Raw genomic sequence first — 16,781 nt, forward strand, 5'->3', positions numbered from 1 at the left:
AGTTTCATTTGGACTTTTAATGCTTATATATGCTTTGCTCTTTGTAAAAGGTTTTGGGTCCTATCAAAACCTGTTTTTACTTAATCAAAACAACTGCATATAAAATCAATATGTTTTACATAATTTTTAGTGTTGTGTAGCCTCTTTCCAGATATCTCCAAAATAAATATCTTTTGCATCGCCTCAGCACCAAAATTTGTAACTGAACTTTGTGAAACATAGCAATAGTCTTTGTTTGTGGCTTAAGGACAATAACTATTTTAAAATTAAAGATTATTGCACAGTAGATCACAGTGTTGAAAATTAGAAGGTAAAATTTTAAAAAAGCATTTGATTTAGCACATTATTTATTTCTTTGTATTGTACAGTAGTTTGAATATAGCCATGAAATTTAATATGAAAAAAAAAATTATACCACATAAATCTGCAAGGATAAAATTTACGAACCCTGACCTTTGCAGACTCCATGCTTGAACTTTTAGTAGCAAAGTTAACATCATTGCAATTAGCTAAAATAGGAGCCTCATTATTAGAATGTTGGTTGCATTGTTTTGGGTTTTCAATTATCATAACATCATCATCACTGGAATTAGCCTCTGTTTTTTTGCTTTCCTGATCTGATCCACTGCTTACAGTTTTATCATTGTTAGGAACATATTCCTCATCACTGTCTGGTATAATTTCTTCATCTATTGAGTTATATTTAGCCTCATGAAGGTCATCATCTTGATGTTCAAAATTTCCATCAGAATTATTGTTTTCAAGTGCATAAGAATCATACTCGGAACTTGCCAAAACATCCCAGTCTTCATTAAGTTGTGTACAGTCTGCCAGCATTGCAAGGAAATCATCGCCACAATGTTCCACTGAAATGAAATCTTGTCCATCGTCCCCTAAAAGAAGAATAAAAGGACATAATAAATAAAACATATCTTTCACTATATAACTTAAAGCTATCCAAAATCACAAAACCAGTAGTTTGCCAAAGCCTTGTGACATAGTAGTAGAAAAATGCCATTTAAAGTCCTCAAAAATACAAATATATATATAAGGAAATTATACAAGAAAACAATACAGAAATAGTTAACATTTAAAAAGTGTAGATGGATTTAATATTTCAGAGTCTTATAGAAAGTGTAGATGGAGTTAACATGTCACATTCTTATCCCATAGTTTTGATAAGCTACCTACATTCTTCATGCTTGGTATGGAAGGTGTTCAAAGATTATTCGATGCTTGCTAAACAAAATTTATTTAGAAATTGATAGCATTCTACATTGAGCTTAGCAATTTTATGCCCATTTACAATCATAACAATATAAATGTGTGGATCATAGTACTTTGTACATTCATGTACGAGGACATGTGATTGTGCTTGAGAAGGTGTGACATAGCATTCAGACTAGAATCAACAAAATGAACCTCTTGATTCTTTTCGAGACAATTCTTTTGACCAAATTTCCATATCAACATAGGGCAAATTGATATCCTAATTTGGGCTTTATTTTAAACAATTCATTATGTGTTACCCATGGATGTGTCCCCAACCTAAAAACCCTAGTCCTTGTACCAAAAAGGTTTCGAGGACTTGAGGACGGCTAGGGAATGTCCCCACCCTGTCCCCAGTTTCTCAAAATTCCCAAGAAATGTCCCGGAAACTTGGCGACTTTGGGAATTTTTGGGGGGACATCCGTACATCCTGGGAACTATTGGGGATGCTTTGAAAGTCCTCGGAACGGATGGGCGTCCTTGATTTTATAGACAACATCAACACTTATAAAATATTTTTCTTTTATTAAACATTTTTTTTTTTAATTTTAAAGTTGGGTCGGGCCCTCCTTCCAAATTCACTCCTAAATGATTATTACTGTTTGGTAGTTATTTCCTGCCTAATGAGTATTTGACAACATTACATTAAGAACAATGGAATTAATATTGCTTTATAATCAAGCTACATGCTCAAAATTAAATAGCAAACTGTTTGAAGGTGCTGGGAAAATCTGAAAAATGCATTATAGACCTAGTACATGCATCCTTATATCATTTTTTGGCAATGCATCAATGCTTGGTTGGTCTTGGGTTGATCTGGGTCCTTTGTGGAAGATATGGTGAATATTATAAGTTGCATCAAGATACAGTCTTACTATAACAAAACTATATCATGATCAAAACTATTAAGAGGACCTTTGTATTAATATCAATCCACTTACAATGAATTGGAAGTGTAGTTTCAGAATTAAATAATGGTAGTGTGTTTCAATTTGGAAGGTCAGTTATTGTTCTTGTTGCTATTGAAAATGAATTCTAAATTATGTTCTTGTATATATTTCAATTTTTTATGTTATTATTTTAATATTACATGCACATTGACAATAATTCCAAATTATGAATGAATTATAGCATATTGAGCATTGAGTTTGATTATTAAAATGTTGTATGTTAAGGTTATATGATGTTTAAATGACATTGTTTATCCATGTCTTCGTATGAATGTAATGTATATATGCAAATATTCCTATATATATAACCATCCCCGTTTGTCGTCCCTCCTCCCCACCCACCTAGCACCCCCCCGCCAAATCGGCAGAAAAATTTACCATCCCAAAAGCCCGTCCCGCCATCCCTAACCCAAAAACTCTAAGGAATATAGTTATTTAATAATTTGTGGGACAGATTGTTTTCCAAAATAGGAACCAATAATGACAACACCCAAAACACAACAATTGTAATTGGACATGCAAAGAAAGGTTGTGATAAGATTAAAATATTAATTTGTAATGAAAGAAAACTCCAAGAAGAGGAAAAAGCAATGAAGGGCAAAATTTGGACATTATAGAATGCATAGATGATCATAACATAATGAAGAAGGATAAAAATAGTAAAATTCATGCAAAAAAAATCAATTTTAAGCATGTGTGTCTAATTAATCTAGAGAGATTTCCATGAGCCATAATTAAGATCGATGCAGTCTCTGGGATTTGATTGTGTTTGATGTTTTTGCATCAACATTTCAAATCACACTCGGTGTTCCATCATCAAGATGAGATGTGTCTAATGTTAAACCTTTAAAACTTGGGATAAAATCAAATCATTAACTAACTTAAAATTCAAGTAGCAAGCTTCCTAAATGTAGAATGCTTCTTTTCCAAAAAGATGTTAATTACTTTATAGCGTGCACCACTTCTTGTATGCTGCAAACTTTGTAATGGTGCCACTATATAGTGTAAATTCCTTCATTTAAAAGCACTTCCCTCCTAAGCATGAGGAGCTATTGTTATCTTTATATAATGTAGAGTACTTCCAAAGGGATTCTTCTTATAGCATGTTGTGCTACTCCTTTGATTGCATGGTGCTTCTCTCCTAAATGCAAGGGATTTTAGTTTTCACTATCTGGTGCTATGTTTTGACTCAATATTATTGTCATTTGTTCCCAACACTGAAAAATGTGTTTGAAAGAACATATATTATTGTTGTTGTTATGTCGAGTCTAATCAGACTCATAGGTTAATTTTTCCCACTTTCTTTGACACAGCTTCCCCACAATTTTCTTCTATAGGGGTTTAGGAGCAACGCCCCCATGATAGGGGTCAAGGTGCAGCACCCCTTGCAAAGACCAAAGGCAGAACCCAAGGCGAGGTTCCCCATTGCAATACAGGACAAGGTCGACGAGCAACGCCTCGGAGGACAAAAATGAATTTACTATTCTAGAATGCGTCAGAAGTTATTTTTCTATTGGATAACACATTCTAGCCTTAATTTTGTAAGCGACACAAGTCTTGTATAAAATGTCTTAGGGTTAGGGATTTTGCGATGTATGATGATTTACTAGCTTCTTGTAGCGGTATTGAGTTGCAAACTTGCAAGGAATTGCAGATTGCAATCAGGTTGCAGTCGCTGGATAAAAATATTGGACTTGTTATTTGATGATCGTAGCCCAAGGATTAGGTGAACCGTGTTAAATCTTTTTGTCTTATGTTCTCTTATGCGTACTTTATTCATTTTCTAATATTGGTTATATTTGCATGCAATTGTTATTTCTCTCTCTTTAATCCTAACAATTGTTTCGCAATCTACAAAAAATTATATAAACTTGAACTTTCACATAAATATATGTGAAAACTATTGACACAAAAACTTGCATCCATGCTTGGGGTATGACCCCTAAGCAACCCTATGAAACACTGAGAGCCTCCAAATGTGGGACTTAAGCATGTGAGGTCGAATCTCCAAAGAAGGTTGGCTTTCATCCAAACATGATTTAGGGTGCAACTAAGACTAACAACTTGATAGAAAAGGGTAAAGAGGATTGCAGAAAGGGAAGGATGATGCATCAGATTGACTATGGTTGCTCCATGTCTATAGTTGCACATAACACTAATAAAACCTCTCTTACCACACAAATTTCAACTCTAATCTACCCTCCAAAGAAATCAAATGCACGTGAGAAATAATGAGGTGTAGAAAGGAAGGATAATCTTCACAATACAACATTCATGAGCAAATAAATGTTGAGTAGCATGGATCTTTTCTGCAAATGTAAATAACACTGCCATTGTTATTGATGTATCTCCAAATGCAGATTTTGAAGACTTATAAATATTCACAGAAGAGACATGTCTCTCTCTCTCTCTCTCTCTCTCTCTCTCTCTCTCTCTCTCTCTATATATATATATATATATATATATATATATATATATATATATTACAAATATAATAATGTATAATACATATTATATATAATAATATATAATATATATATCATAAATATAAGAGTGTTTATCTAATTTATGATTGACCGAAAAACATAGAGGAATTGTCTCTACGTCAATTCAATCCGATTGAAGCTACAACATTAACACTCCTTAGCTAGAGAGAATTTGTAGAACACATTATGCTCTCAAGTATATGAAGAGATATCATCTCACCTTTCATAATACACAATTGAAACAAATTCCATAACTTTAATATAAGCTTAAACACCACCTTAACTGTGGTCTATAATAGTAACTATGTCATGGTGTCCGGCAAGATCCGGCCCAAAGAACCATAACAAGTTGGTTATCATGGTGTCCGGTGAAATCCGGCCCAAAGAACCATGATAACAAATCTACCATTTATAAGATCGCCACTGTACAATGGTTACCTTTTGTATGTTTGTTATCATGATTTCCAACACTCTGGGACAACAATTTAATGAAGTCTGTCATGATAACAGGTCTACCATTTATAAGATCGTCATCTTACAATGATTAACTTTGTTTATATATGTCAATGAAAGATCGTCACCTTTCTTTACATATCATATGTGAAATAGTAACCACCATGAACCCAGTCAGAGGTTGGTAAAAAGTCTTTCACCTTAATTCTCTCTCGCAGAAAAATGCATTACAAGGAATTTCACTTAGAACTTCCCCTTATAGAGAAGATATTATTTACAAAGGATTGCACCTCAAAATTCTCTCGTTGAACAATGATCATGGGAAGTCAGATCCTCTAGTTACTCCCTTAGAATTTTTCTTCCTTCAAGCATACTTGTCAGAATTACTTTAAATCTGATATTAATCTTTCGATTTTCTAGTAATAAGTCAATACTTCCTCATGATGCACTCAAGAGTAGGCCCATCAAAACCATGTAGTCACACACATGTATTTCTAAACCCCCTCTGAGTATCAAACTTCTAAGATCCTGTATTGCCTTCGAAGAAGTGCCATACTCCCTCTTAATGTAGAAGGATACTCATAATCTCAATCATCAAAGATGTTTGCTTCAAGAGCCTCACTTTATCCATCTTGATCATCAGGATCTTTGGAGCTACTATCATTAAATTGAGTCTGCACAATATTTGATAGCATGTGTAAAGTAACAACCTTCTTTTCCTATAAGAACATCCACAATCATAAAGGGAAAAAAAAGATCAAGGCAAATAACCCTTATAGTATGTATACAATTACAGATAAGAGAGAGACTACAATGAGTAGATAAATATAAAAAATGAGAATACTTATCTGCACATGAAGATTCAAAAATTGTCTTCGTAGATTATTTGAGAATGGAACATCTCCTCTCTAAATAATGTTCAAGTGGGAATGGAACATTGACTATTATTCCCCCCCACAATGTAAAATTTCCACTCATTCTTATATTTTTGAACAATTTTGTATCAATTATGAAAACTGCTTTCTAAGTTCTAACTTGCTCTTTTCGTCCATTGAAGGTCCAAACATTCATTTAGCTTAACAGTAGAAGCGAACATGTCCTTCCATTTTCTCAAACTTGTCCACAATATGCCAATATCTTGATCGAGTATGATTGTGCCACGTGAATGAATCTGCAACTCATACGTCAACTTCCATTCATCAAAGAGAGACTCGTAGATGGTTCAAATGAATTCTTAAAAGCTTCATTAACGTCTCACAACAAATCAAATTTTGTTTGTTCATGCAAAGGTATTTGTTTGATCTTTTGATTAAACCTATATTACGCACATCTTGCAAACTATGTATGTCAAATTTATATCATTAATGAATCTATCACAATGTGGTTTACCCCCTTTGAATTAATATGATGAAGATAACCAAAAGTTTACTGTATCATATCCTCCCTTTCTTTTAAGGTTGGCTCTACTGAGCTATCAGTCTCCCTTTGAATCTCAATCTCCTTCTTTTTCCTACAAGAACATTCTCGAAGGAAAAGATCAAGGCACGTAGCTCTTGTAGTACATACTGGAAAAATAAGAGAGAGACCTAGATTATATTCAATATAAGATCTTTCCAACAAAATGTAGATAATTTGAAACTAATGTGATAATCTATTACTTTTAGAATGATCCGTATTATTGCAATATTATAAATATCTAAATAATTTTATAAATGCATATGTTGCATCTTCTATATGCATACTATAATCTATATTTCCAACATATTATTTCCTTATATAATCAATATCTCAATTTATATTCACTTATATTTATAAGAAATTATTTAGAAAATATATATACTTTATAATCACCATATATATATATATATATATATATATATATATATATATATATATATATATATATATATATATATATATATATATAAAATCCTTTTAAAATTATATATGAACATTTACATCTCTATTTATAAATGAACATGAGTTCATAAAAATGAAATAGATTCATAAACGTACCTCTTGACTTATTAAGGGAAGAAATGTTCTATCTGTATAAATTGCCTTTTAAGTCCAATAATCTTCCACCTATAACACATGGCCCAAGGCTGATCATACCATATGATGACTCGGTCTCATCTTCGTGAATGTTTCCTCATCATTAATGGAATACCATTTTAGATCGGCGAACTTGGAAAGTGGGCGAACGAATCGTTTTTGTAGATGTGGCCTTAAACCTATTTTGGATGACAAAAACAGCGATGTGGCATACTTTGATTTCTATTTTGTGCAGAGATTTCCTATTTTCAACGTTACGAAGGGTTTGCTAGTAGGCAATGAATCATTCACAATCATCTTCTGCTACCCGTAGCAGTTCACTGCCAGCTCACGCAAAAAGCCATCATCAAGCCTAGGCCATATTAAATTGTTGTAGACATAGTTTTTGATGGTCGAGCCAATGCTTTTGGTGATTCGTCCTATCATATCTGTTAGGTCAGGATTTGTCCTATTCATATCTTGTGTTGTCAGGATAGGTCCTATTCAGAGACTTCAATGGCTTGTGGGACTTCATCCTCGTCCATTCTGAGGGATAAATCTCACATCCGCATTGTGTATTAATTTGTTTGACTTTATACTATGTGGTCAGTGCCTATAAACCTAGCTTCATTTGTTGAGACCACACAGTAGATTGATAGCAATATGTATTTATGATTTGTAAATATATTATTTCACCCGTCGTTTAATGGTCTTACAAACTTGGCACTAAATTTATATTGGTCTTTCTTATTAGCAATGTTTCCAATATCCCCGTTTGGTGTCAATAATGTGTTCTCCCACAATAGTCTTTGATACCCTTTACTTTCTCCCTATGGTTCTCAAAACTAGAATATATCTTCTCATTATTTAACTGCTGCTCCCTTTGGTCCAAATGTAAATATCTCTTTTTATTTTGTGTCGCTTATATGTTATTATTTTCCACCATTTTTAAAGAATGTCTTTGAAGAGAATTTTCACTATGGAACTCAGGCAGCAACAAGGACATGCTCATGTGCTTTCATATTTTAACATTGAGGACTCTTCAATAATGTTTAGTAACGTAGTAGCCACAGACACATGTGGCACTAGAAACAAAGGTTGTTACTCGAAGGATGACTATTAGCGTTTAAACAAGACACCATAAAGGAGAGCTCTTCAAAATTGCACAGGCGACATTGTCTTAGTCATGTAACACTATAGTTACCATATGCTTGATCTCCGATGACCAAGCAATAATACAAATATTGGTTTACCAAAAAGCCACGGAAGAACTCTTTGATGTCCAACTGCATATGCCCTTTCATCTGATGAAAACTTCATAGTTTCCAAAGGACATGCTTAAGGGTGTTTCGTTTCTCGTTTTATCTTTTATTCTTTATCTTAAATTTGCAGTCTGGCTCTAATGCCATGTTGGGTAGCATGGATCTTTTCTGCAAATGTAAATAGCACTGTAATTGTTATTGGTGTATCTACAAATGTAGATTTTGAAGACTTCTAAAGATTCATAGAAGAGACATATCTCATTAATTAGTCATTATTAATAACATATCTATATAATTATATATAATAATACATAATATATATAATAATATATACTATATATCATTAATATAAGAGTGTTTATGTAATTAATGATTGATCGAAAACCATAGAGGAATTGTCTCTACGTCAACTCAATCCGACTAAAGCTGCAACATTAACAATAAACACAACATATGAACTTAAATGAAATAAAATAAACAATCAACACAAGGCAAGAAGATTTGCACAATATATCAAAATGGTGAAAAGAGGTAAAACAAGGATTTGGCCACGCAAAAGAACAAAGAAAACAACCCAAAAAAATATGTACAAAGCTATTTTTTATAGAACTAGCATAACTCTAGTTACAACAATTCAGTTCAAACTCCAAACATACTAGAGTTAAGTTACTGAACAACAAGTCAAAGAAATCAGATCAAAAAATGATCTATGTTTGTACATCAAATCCAAAAAGTGACAGGAAATGACCAAATGAAAGCACTTTTGTAGTCAAGGAAGACATCCCATACCATGAAATAGGCACCACAACAAGATATTGCATTAGTATGTACCTTTGTTAGAAGGAAAGACTCTTACAAATGATAAACAAGCATGAGGCAAAACAAGTGTTTAAGGGCAAAAAAAAAAAGGTTTAACATTGAATTTTTAGTCCTCAAGCACATCACAATCACTGGTAAAAAAATCATATTGGGTGTGGAAAACACGCTGAATTTTCTCATTGGAAAGACAAAAAGAATGTCACCCCAATGAGAGAATGTTGGTTTGTCAAAGTGATTTGAGCAAAACTCCCTTTGATATCTGTGTGTCTTACTCAAAGTAACCAGACTCGCTACAAGTTGTGCGAGTCGGCAAGTCATTTCACCCTCGCCAGGTCAAATTGACTCGTGACTCTAACTCGGCAAGTCAAGTGAAGTGACTCACCTAACCCATGAGTCACCCTATGAGCCAACGAGTCTGTGATGCCTAACCCAACCAGGGCTGGCAAAAATTCATCCACCCAAAACAGCAAATATTAATTTTTTTTTAACTTTTTATTTTATGTTTTTTTTTGTATAACCCTAGAAGGGCTTCCATAACATTCTTATATGAAAACTACAAAGAAAGAGAGAAAGAAAGAGAAATAGGGAGCCATTGTTTAGCAACCATCTAAAAGGAAGAGGAGAAAAGCTCGCACAAAGCAAATTAAAGCAGCAATATACTTGCATTAAGATCATCGAGGAGTTTATAGGACTCTTGTCAACATTTATCAACTCATTTGAAAGAGGTAAGAATTGTTTTTTTTTGGATTTACCTGAATTTGTTCTCTATGTTTATGGGTTTTTAATTGTTTATAACTGTATTGTCATTTTTTTCATGCTTGACTTTATATTCTACATTGCATTTTATAGTCTCAAGTATTTACAAGTTTTTTTATAGAAAAATGTAGTGTTTACTGATTTTTTAAAGTTTTTGGTAAAAATTGTCTTATTGCAGCAACCTTAACATTTTGAATACATTTTTTCTGTAGTCATAATGGCTCCTCCTCCTAAAAAACCCAAAAGCAATCAAAGAGAGGAGTGTTGGAAGTACACCACAAACTTTCCAGGTAGAGATAGAAATCAAACAAAATGCTTATTTTGTAAGATCACTAATAGTGGGGGGATAAATAGATTGAAATATCATATTGTTGGGATACATGGCCATGATACTGAGCCTTGTAAAGAGGCATTTGCTTTAGAAAAATATGAACAAGCAAATGAATTAAGGCAAAAACAATTACAAGAGTTAGCTCAGATTGGTTCTCGTGCACTCTCATCTATATCTACATCTGCATCTGCATCTAGTTTTACACCCCTAGGTCGTGTTGGAGAGGGTTCTTTTCTTCCTCCCTTTCATCATAGTGCTTCTACTTGTGCTAGTGCTTCCATATTTGTTCCTAGCCTTGCCAATAGCTCTACCCCTGATAGTAGTATTGGCATTACCTTTTGTCCTAGAGTCAGAAAATCTACTTCTATTTCTAGGTTGGACAATTATTTTTTACCACGCACCACTACTGGAACACAACCCTCCCTTAAGAGCACAGGTTGGTTCAAGGAGATCCATGTTGCTGGAAGAAGATTAATTTGCAACTTTTGGTAATTCTACAACATTCCATTTATTCCAGCCAAGTATTTAATTTATATTTAATTGTTTTAACTTTTACTTTTAAATTGAACTTTGAAAATCAAATTTTATAATTATAACTTGATGTTGAAGTTTACTAATTTAAATATTTCTATATATGTGATAGGACTCCTTACTGGGAGGGCATGATTGATGTGGTTGGGGGTTTAAAGCCCCCACTAAGGCTGAGTTGAGGTTATTCAGCAGGCTGGATGGAGGTTGCTTGAGGACAAGCAATTTCAAGGGGGGCGGATTGTAATGTCCCCACTTTAGCAGTTGACCAAGTGTGTGTGCGTTAGCCTAGTTCTACATGGTCCCGAGGGCTAACGAAGGGTTTACAGGGGTCCTAAAGTGTTTTGACCATCATCTCCAGTTTGGGCCAAAACGGAGTTGATTTACTCAATCTCAAGCATACTTGTTATTTTTAGTAAGTCAGTGGGACACGGGAGAGGCTAATTTTGGTGATTGGATTTGATACTCCTTGGCAAAAGCTTTCTGACGAGCTATCACTCGTGTTGTTCAGAGTCCGATACCTAATATATTTTTATGCTTGAAGTATTATTAAAATAACATTTAATTTAGTTGTAAATTATTAAAGTGTTACTTTACTATTAAATTTTATGGGATTGTGTGCAAATCAAAAGGGGGTGATTGGATTTGATCCTCCTTAGCAAAAGCTTTCTAACAAGCTATGACTCGTGTTGTTCGGAGTCCGATACCTAATATATTTTTATGCCTGAAGTATTATTAAAGTAACATTTAATTTAGTTGTAAAATATTAAAGTGTTACTTTACTATTAAATTTTATGGGATTGTGTGCAAATCAAAAGGGGCTCTTAAAGGGAGACATGAGTGAATATTTTAATATGTTTTATATTGCACATCTTTTATCCCACATTACTCATGAGAGTTGAATCAACCCTTGGAGAAAGAATAAAAAGGAGCGTTAGTGGCTTCATTCAGCAGGTTGGATATGAGAAGAAAATTGATGTGTGAGTTGTAGATTTGTTCTTGGCATTACAAGACGTCTATCCTCTCTTGTGACGTTCTAGACGTCATTCCCTTGGGGTTTGGCCTTTGGAATTCATTGCTATCAGCTTCATTAACAAGCAGATTGGGCGCATTTCCAATTACAGGCAGATTGGGTGTTTGCTCATATCATCCCCGCTTCTTGTCTGATGCTTATGCCATTCTAAAGGGATGATTTTATGAGGATCTTGGACTAATTGAAGACAAATTATACTATAGTGTGGCACTATTCACGTTACTGTAGCGCAGCACTATTCACGTTACTGTAGCGTGATCACTGTAGCATGGCACTATTCATGTTACTGTAGCAGCAAAATGGGAAGTCATTAGTGGAACATTATGTTAAAATGCTGGAGAAATTAGTGAATTGAAAAGTCTACTATGTATTTGATTATATTAGTTTGAAACATAATATTATTTCAGCAGTAGTTCAATCTCCAATTTGCATATTATTATAAATTCCTTCTTGTTCATGTTATGTAATTTCAAATCTATGCAAAAACATAAAACAAACAAACATTTTACTTCCAAAGCCATAAAGGGGTTTAAACATTTAATGGAGAAATAAAAGGTTGGATGCAAATTATTTGACTAAACTCCTATCAGCAGTTGGTTTAGTTTTTGGGCATTTCTAGGGTGCCCATCACAACATTCAATATTTTATTGAGTTTGGCATTCATAATTAATTTCTCAAATGGCCCCCTTTTAATGATGAATTGACCCTCACCTTATAACACTAAGTTATAATTTATTTTATCACCTTATAATAAATAATTATCATTTAGGCCAATTAAACATCAATATCTCCTCAAAATACTTATTATTTTGCTATGTTGTCTAAAATGGGAATTACACTGCTTATCACCATGTCACTAGATGCTCTACTAAAAATAGAGAGGGTCCTTCTTGATCATTGTGTGACTTACTATAAATAGTATGCATATGAAGTTGCGCCCAAACAAAGTCCAATCTAAACCAAAGGAAGACAAAATTGTAACATATGAATTCTAGAGAAGACAAGAACCTCCATTAACCAAGCCTCTACCTCTGAAGACCCTTCATCCAAAATTATTAACCTATGCAGGTCAAAATGATAGGCTAATTATCCAAAATCTATGTCAGCCAAACTGGAGACATTACAATACAACATTCACGAGCAATTAGATATAACATATAAGCTCAGAAGACAGAAAAGAAACAATCAATACAAGGAAACAAAGATTTGCACATAATATCAAAATGATGAGAAGAGGGAAGACAAGGATTTTTCATAATGAAGGCAAAGGCAGATTTACAAGCATAGGGCATAGCCACTACAAAAGAACAAGGGAGAACAACCTAGAAAATATGTGCAAAGCTACATTTTAAAGAGATAGAATAACTTTGGTTACAACAATTGAGTTCAAACTCCAAGAAAACTGGTGTATACAAAAGAATAGGCCAATGAAATCAGATCACAAAAATGATTTATGTGTGTACATCAAATCCACAAAGTGGTAGGAAATGGCCAAATGAAAGCACTTATATAATCAAGAAAAATATTCCATACTCTGCAATAGGCACTGCAACAAGATATGGCACTAATTTGCACCTTTGTCAAAAGGAAAGACACTTGCAAACCATAAACAAGCATGAGGCATCACTAGCATTGCGTGTACAAGGCAAAAAAATGGTTCAGCATTTAATTTTTAGTCCTAGAGCATGTCACGGTCGCTAGAAAAAAATCACATTGACTATGGAAAACACACTGTATTTTCTCATTGGAAAGACAGAAACAATGTCATCTCTATGAGAGCATGTTGGTTTCTCGAAGAGATCTAAGCAGAACTCCCTCCAATATGTGTGTTTTTTCCCAAACAAGAAAGTGGATGTCAATGTATCGAACGAAAAGACAACAAAGGAAGTTTGGGACAAGCTCCAAGGAATGTATGAAACGGCATCTGCTGCAAACAAAATTTTCATTATGAAGAAGCTCTACAAGCTCAAGATGAAGGAAGGAGCTGCAATGTCAAATCATATAAATGAGTTGCACATTATGTCAAGAAGCCTCAATTGGCATGACTCAAGACAAACAAAACCAAAGCTGTCATCTTGTTATGTTCCTTACCTGACAGTTGGGATGGTGTAGCTATAGCAGCTAGCGCTTAAATTTCCGGTAAGAACAAGTTGATCTATGATGAAGTAGTGGCCACTCTACTTAGTGAGGATATGAGAAGAAGCAACAAAGAATCCTCATCCAGCAAAGCCTTAACGACGGTAAGCACTGAAACTAGAGGAAGAAACCACAATAGGGGGAGAAACAACCATCATAGAAGATCCAAATCGGCTAGGCACTCAAAGTCAAAGGAAAGAAAAGGAGGAGATTGCTGATTTTGTGGTAAGTTTGGCCTTGTGAAGAAAGATTGTAGAAGTTATTAAAAAGCACAAGAAAGAGTGCAGGAAAGTGAAGCAAACATGGCCTATGACAAAGATGATGGTGTCTTGATACTATCAACAAGAGAGGCTGGTATTAGATTCCAGCGCATCATTGCATGCCTCTCCGAGTGCACAATACTTCACGAATTATCAAGAACATAACTTTGGTGAAGTATATTTAGGTGACAATAAAACATGTGAAATAGTTGGCAAAGGTGATATTTTACTGTCTTTCAAAGGAGGTGTTAAATAGTTATTAAAAGATGTGCATCACGTTCCAAAATTAAAAAGAAATCTCATCTTTGTAAGTCAGCTCTACACACAACGTTTTCTCACTTCGCTAACCGACTCATGGAAAGTCACAAAAGGATCCATGATAGTTGCAAAAGGAGACAAAAGGATCCATAATATTTGCAAAAGGAAACAAGATTGGGAGTTTATATATTGTGGAGAATATTGGTGAAGTGGGAGCAGTCATGACAGTTGTAGATAGAAATGTTGAACTATGGCATCAAACGCTTGGTCATATGAGCAAAAAGGGCGTTGATGTTGATGGAGCCCAAATTTTCAATTTTTTGGGCATCCGTTTGAGCTAAGTGGACAAAAGAATCAACAACATTTGCAATTAAATGACTTGACATATCTTTCTAAATTGATCTATATCCACTAAAGTAACCTGACATATTCATGAGGCCAAATTTTTCTGCTATATAACTCTGAAATCTTGAGGATGATTAATACAGTCATAAAGATCATATAATCTGATCTATGGATCACAATTTTGAGAATTAAAAAATACTAATGAGAAGGAAGATATTGTTCGTGATTATGCCTATATCAAGAATTTGATATTTTGGTGGATAATTGATATTCAAAAAGATTTATGGAGTTAAAACATTTTGCCAAAACTACAATCAAGAGATTATTTTTTGGAAGGAGGCCCTCTTGTGTTGCTATGAACCTTCTTTTTGTGTCATTTCATCATTTAAGAGAGGAATTGGTGGAGTTTTAGAGCTCATGTTTTATATGGGCCCAAATCCTCATACTGAGATCTGGAAAACTGAAGATAGTTGTATCGTTCTCACACATCAAGAGCCAAATTCGCATGTACAAAAGTTGAGCTTATGGTCTGCACTAATAAAGTCCTAGTCCAAAAAACATCATCCAAACAGATGAATAGTTCATACCACTGTCATGGGATATGCAGCGCGGGAATAATCTGTATAGTTTTGAAATTGATATAAGTTACTGAAATGTTCTTTTTCTGAGACAACTTTGAGGCTGGTGAAGAAATAATAGAGGCAACATGAAGGCCTGAGCGGTGGAGTTAAGAAATATGAATGTATTCCATGCCAAGAAAATTTAGTCACGTTCCAGTAAGTGCATATGAATGGAAGCTACAGATAGAAATAGTTTATTCTCAGACATCATCACCAGAAGTGAAGATTCGACTGCAAAATCATTGAAGCAAAGGTAAACATGAAAGGTCAATACAAGATGTTCACGTGGAAAATACGGATCACAATGGCAACCCAAATACTTCCATTGCCCGGAGTTATAAGGTTTGGACCTTTCATTGCCGTTAATGGTCATTGAAATATATGTAAAAAAAATATCGAACTCCAAAAATGAAGCCGCCCACATCCTAAGCTGTATAACACACAGAAAATGATATTCATTGCATACATAAAATAATGAAGATATTTTGCAGCAGAACAGGCGCACAAATTGCTTCGGGAGATGGACGATGAAATCTAAGACAGGAGCCGTCGCAAGTTATTAATATGAACAATATCGAAGGCAAGAGATTGATCTGAGGTCCAAAACACTTCAACAGAAACCAAAAATGAGATGTTACGAATTGGCAAATAAATTGAAGGTTGAAATAATTAAGCTCCTTATTCCATCGATTAAAGTCTTTTGAAGTTTAAGGTTGATTATATTAAAAGGAGCGATTATTATTTTGAGGAAGTGTGATTTTATTTGATAAGTCATAAAGTTAAAGTTAAAGAGGATTATTAACTTTTGAAAAAGTCTAATACAAAGGCACCAGATGAAACTAATCGGTGCGATTTATTTCTGAAGGGGTATAAGTTTTAAATTTAAAAATCATAACTTTAGAATAGGAAGATATAAATAGGAGTTGTTTTATTCAAAAAAATAACAACAACAACATTCATCATTTGAACATTTTTTATATTCTCTCAGGAGAAAAGTATTTTTATTTTATTATTGTATGGAAGAATAAGGGGTCTATTATGATTTTGTAATATAAAGTCCATTATTTTATTTTTTAAATAAAATAAAATGTCTTTTGTTTATTTTTAAATGGCGTGGAGATTTAAATTACAGGCAAATCGTCCTTCGTAATTATATTTTGAAATTTTGTATATAATTTTGATATTAGATAAGTGGACATGGTCAATTAGCATTTTAAATTTGATCATCATTGGTGTTGTGA

The 16,781-nt window shown here is 33.8% G+C and overlaps 1 protein-coding gene across 2 annotated transcripts in view; it reads right to left on the minus strand.

The window, feature by feature from the left end:
- The window catches only part of RECQI1 (RECQ helicase l1), a 151,358-nt gene that overhangs the window by 121,031 nt on the left and 13,546 nt on the right, over positions 1-16,781 (minus strand). The window contains exon 2 of one of the 2 annotated variants that reach the window (XM_089813278.1): positions 454-893. In XM_089813278.1, coding sequence (XP_089669404.1) covers positions 454-893 — 440 coding nt within the window. Of the gene's footprint in view, positions 1-447; positions 894-16,781 lie in introns of both variants that reach the window. The other variant, XM_089813277.1, reaches the window with a different exon arrangement.

Source organism: Cupressus sempervirens, chromosome 2 (assembly GCF_028749045.1).
Source record: "Cupressus sempervirens isolate cs-2001-9-10 chromosome 2, ASM2874904v1, whole genome shotgun sequence".
Lineage (NCBI taxonomy): Eukaryota > Viridiplantae > Streptophyta > Pinopsida > Cupressales > Cupressaceae > Cupressus > Cupressus sempervirens.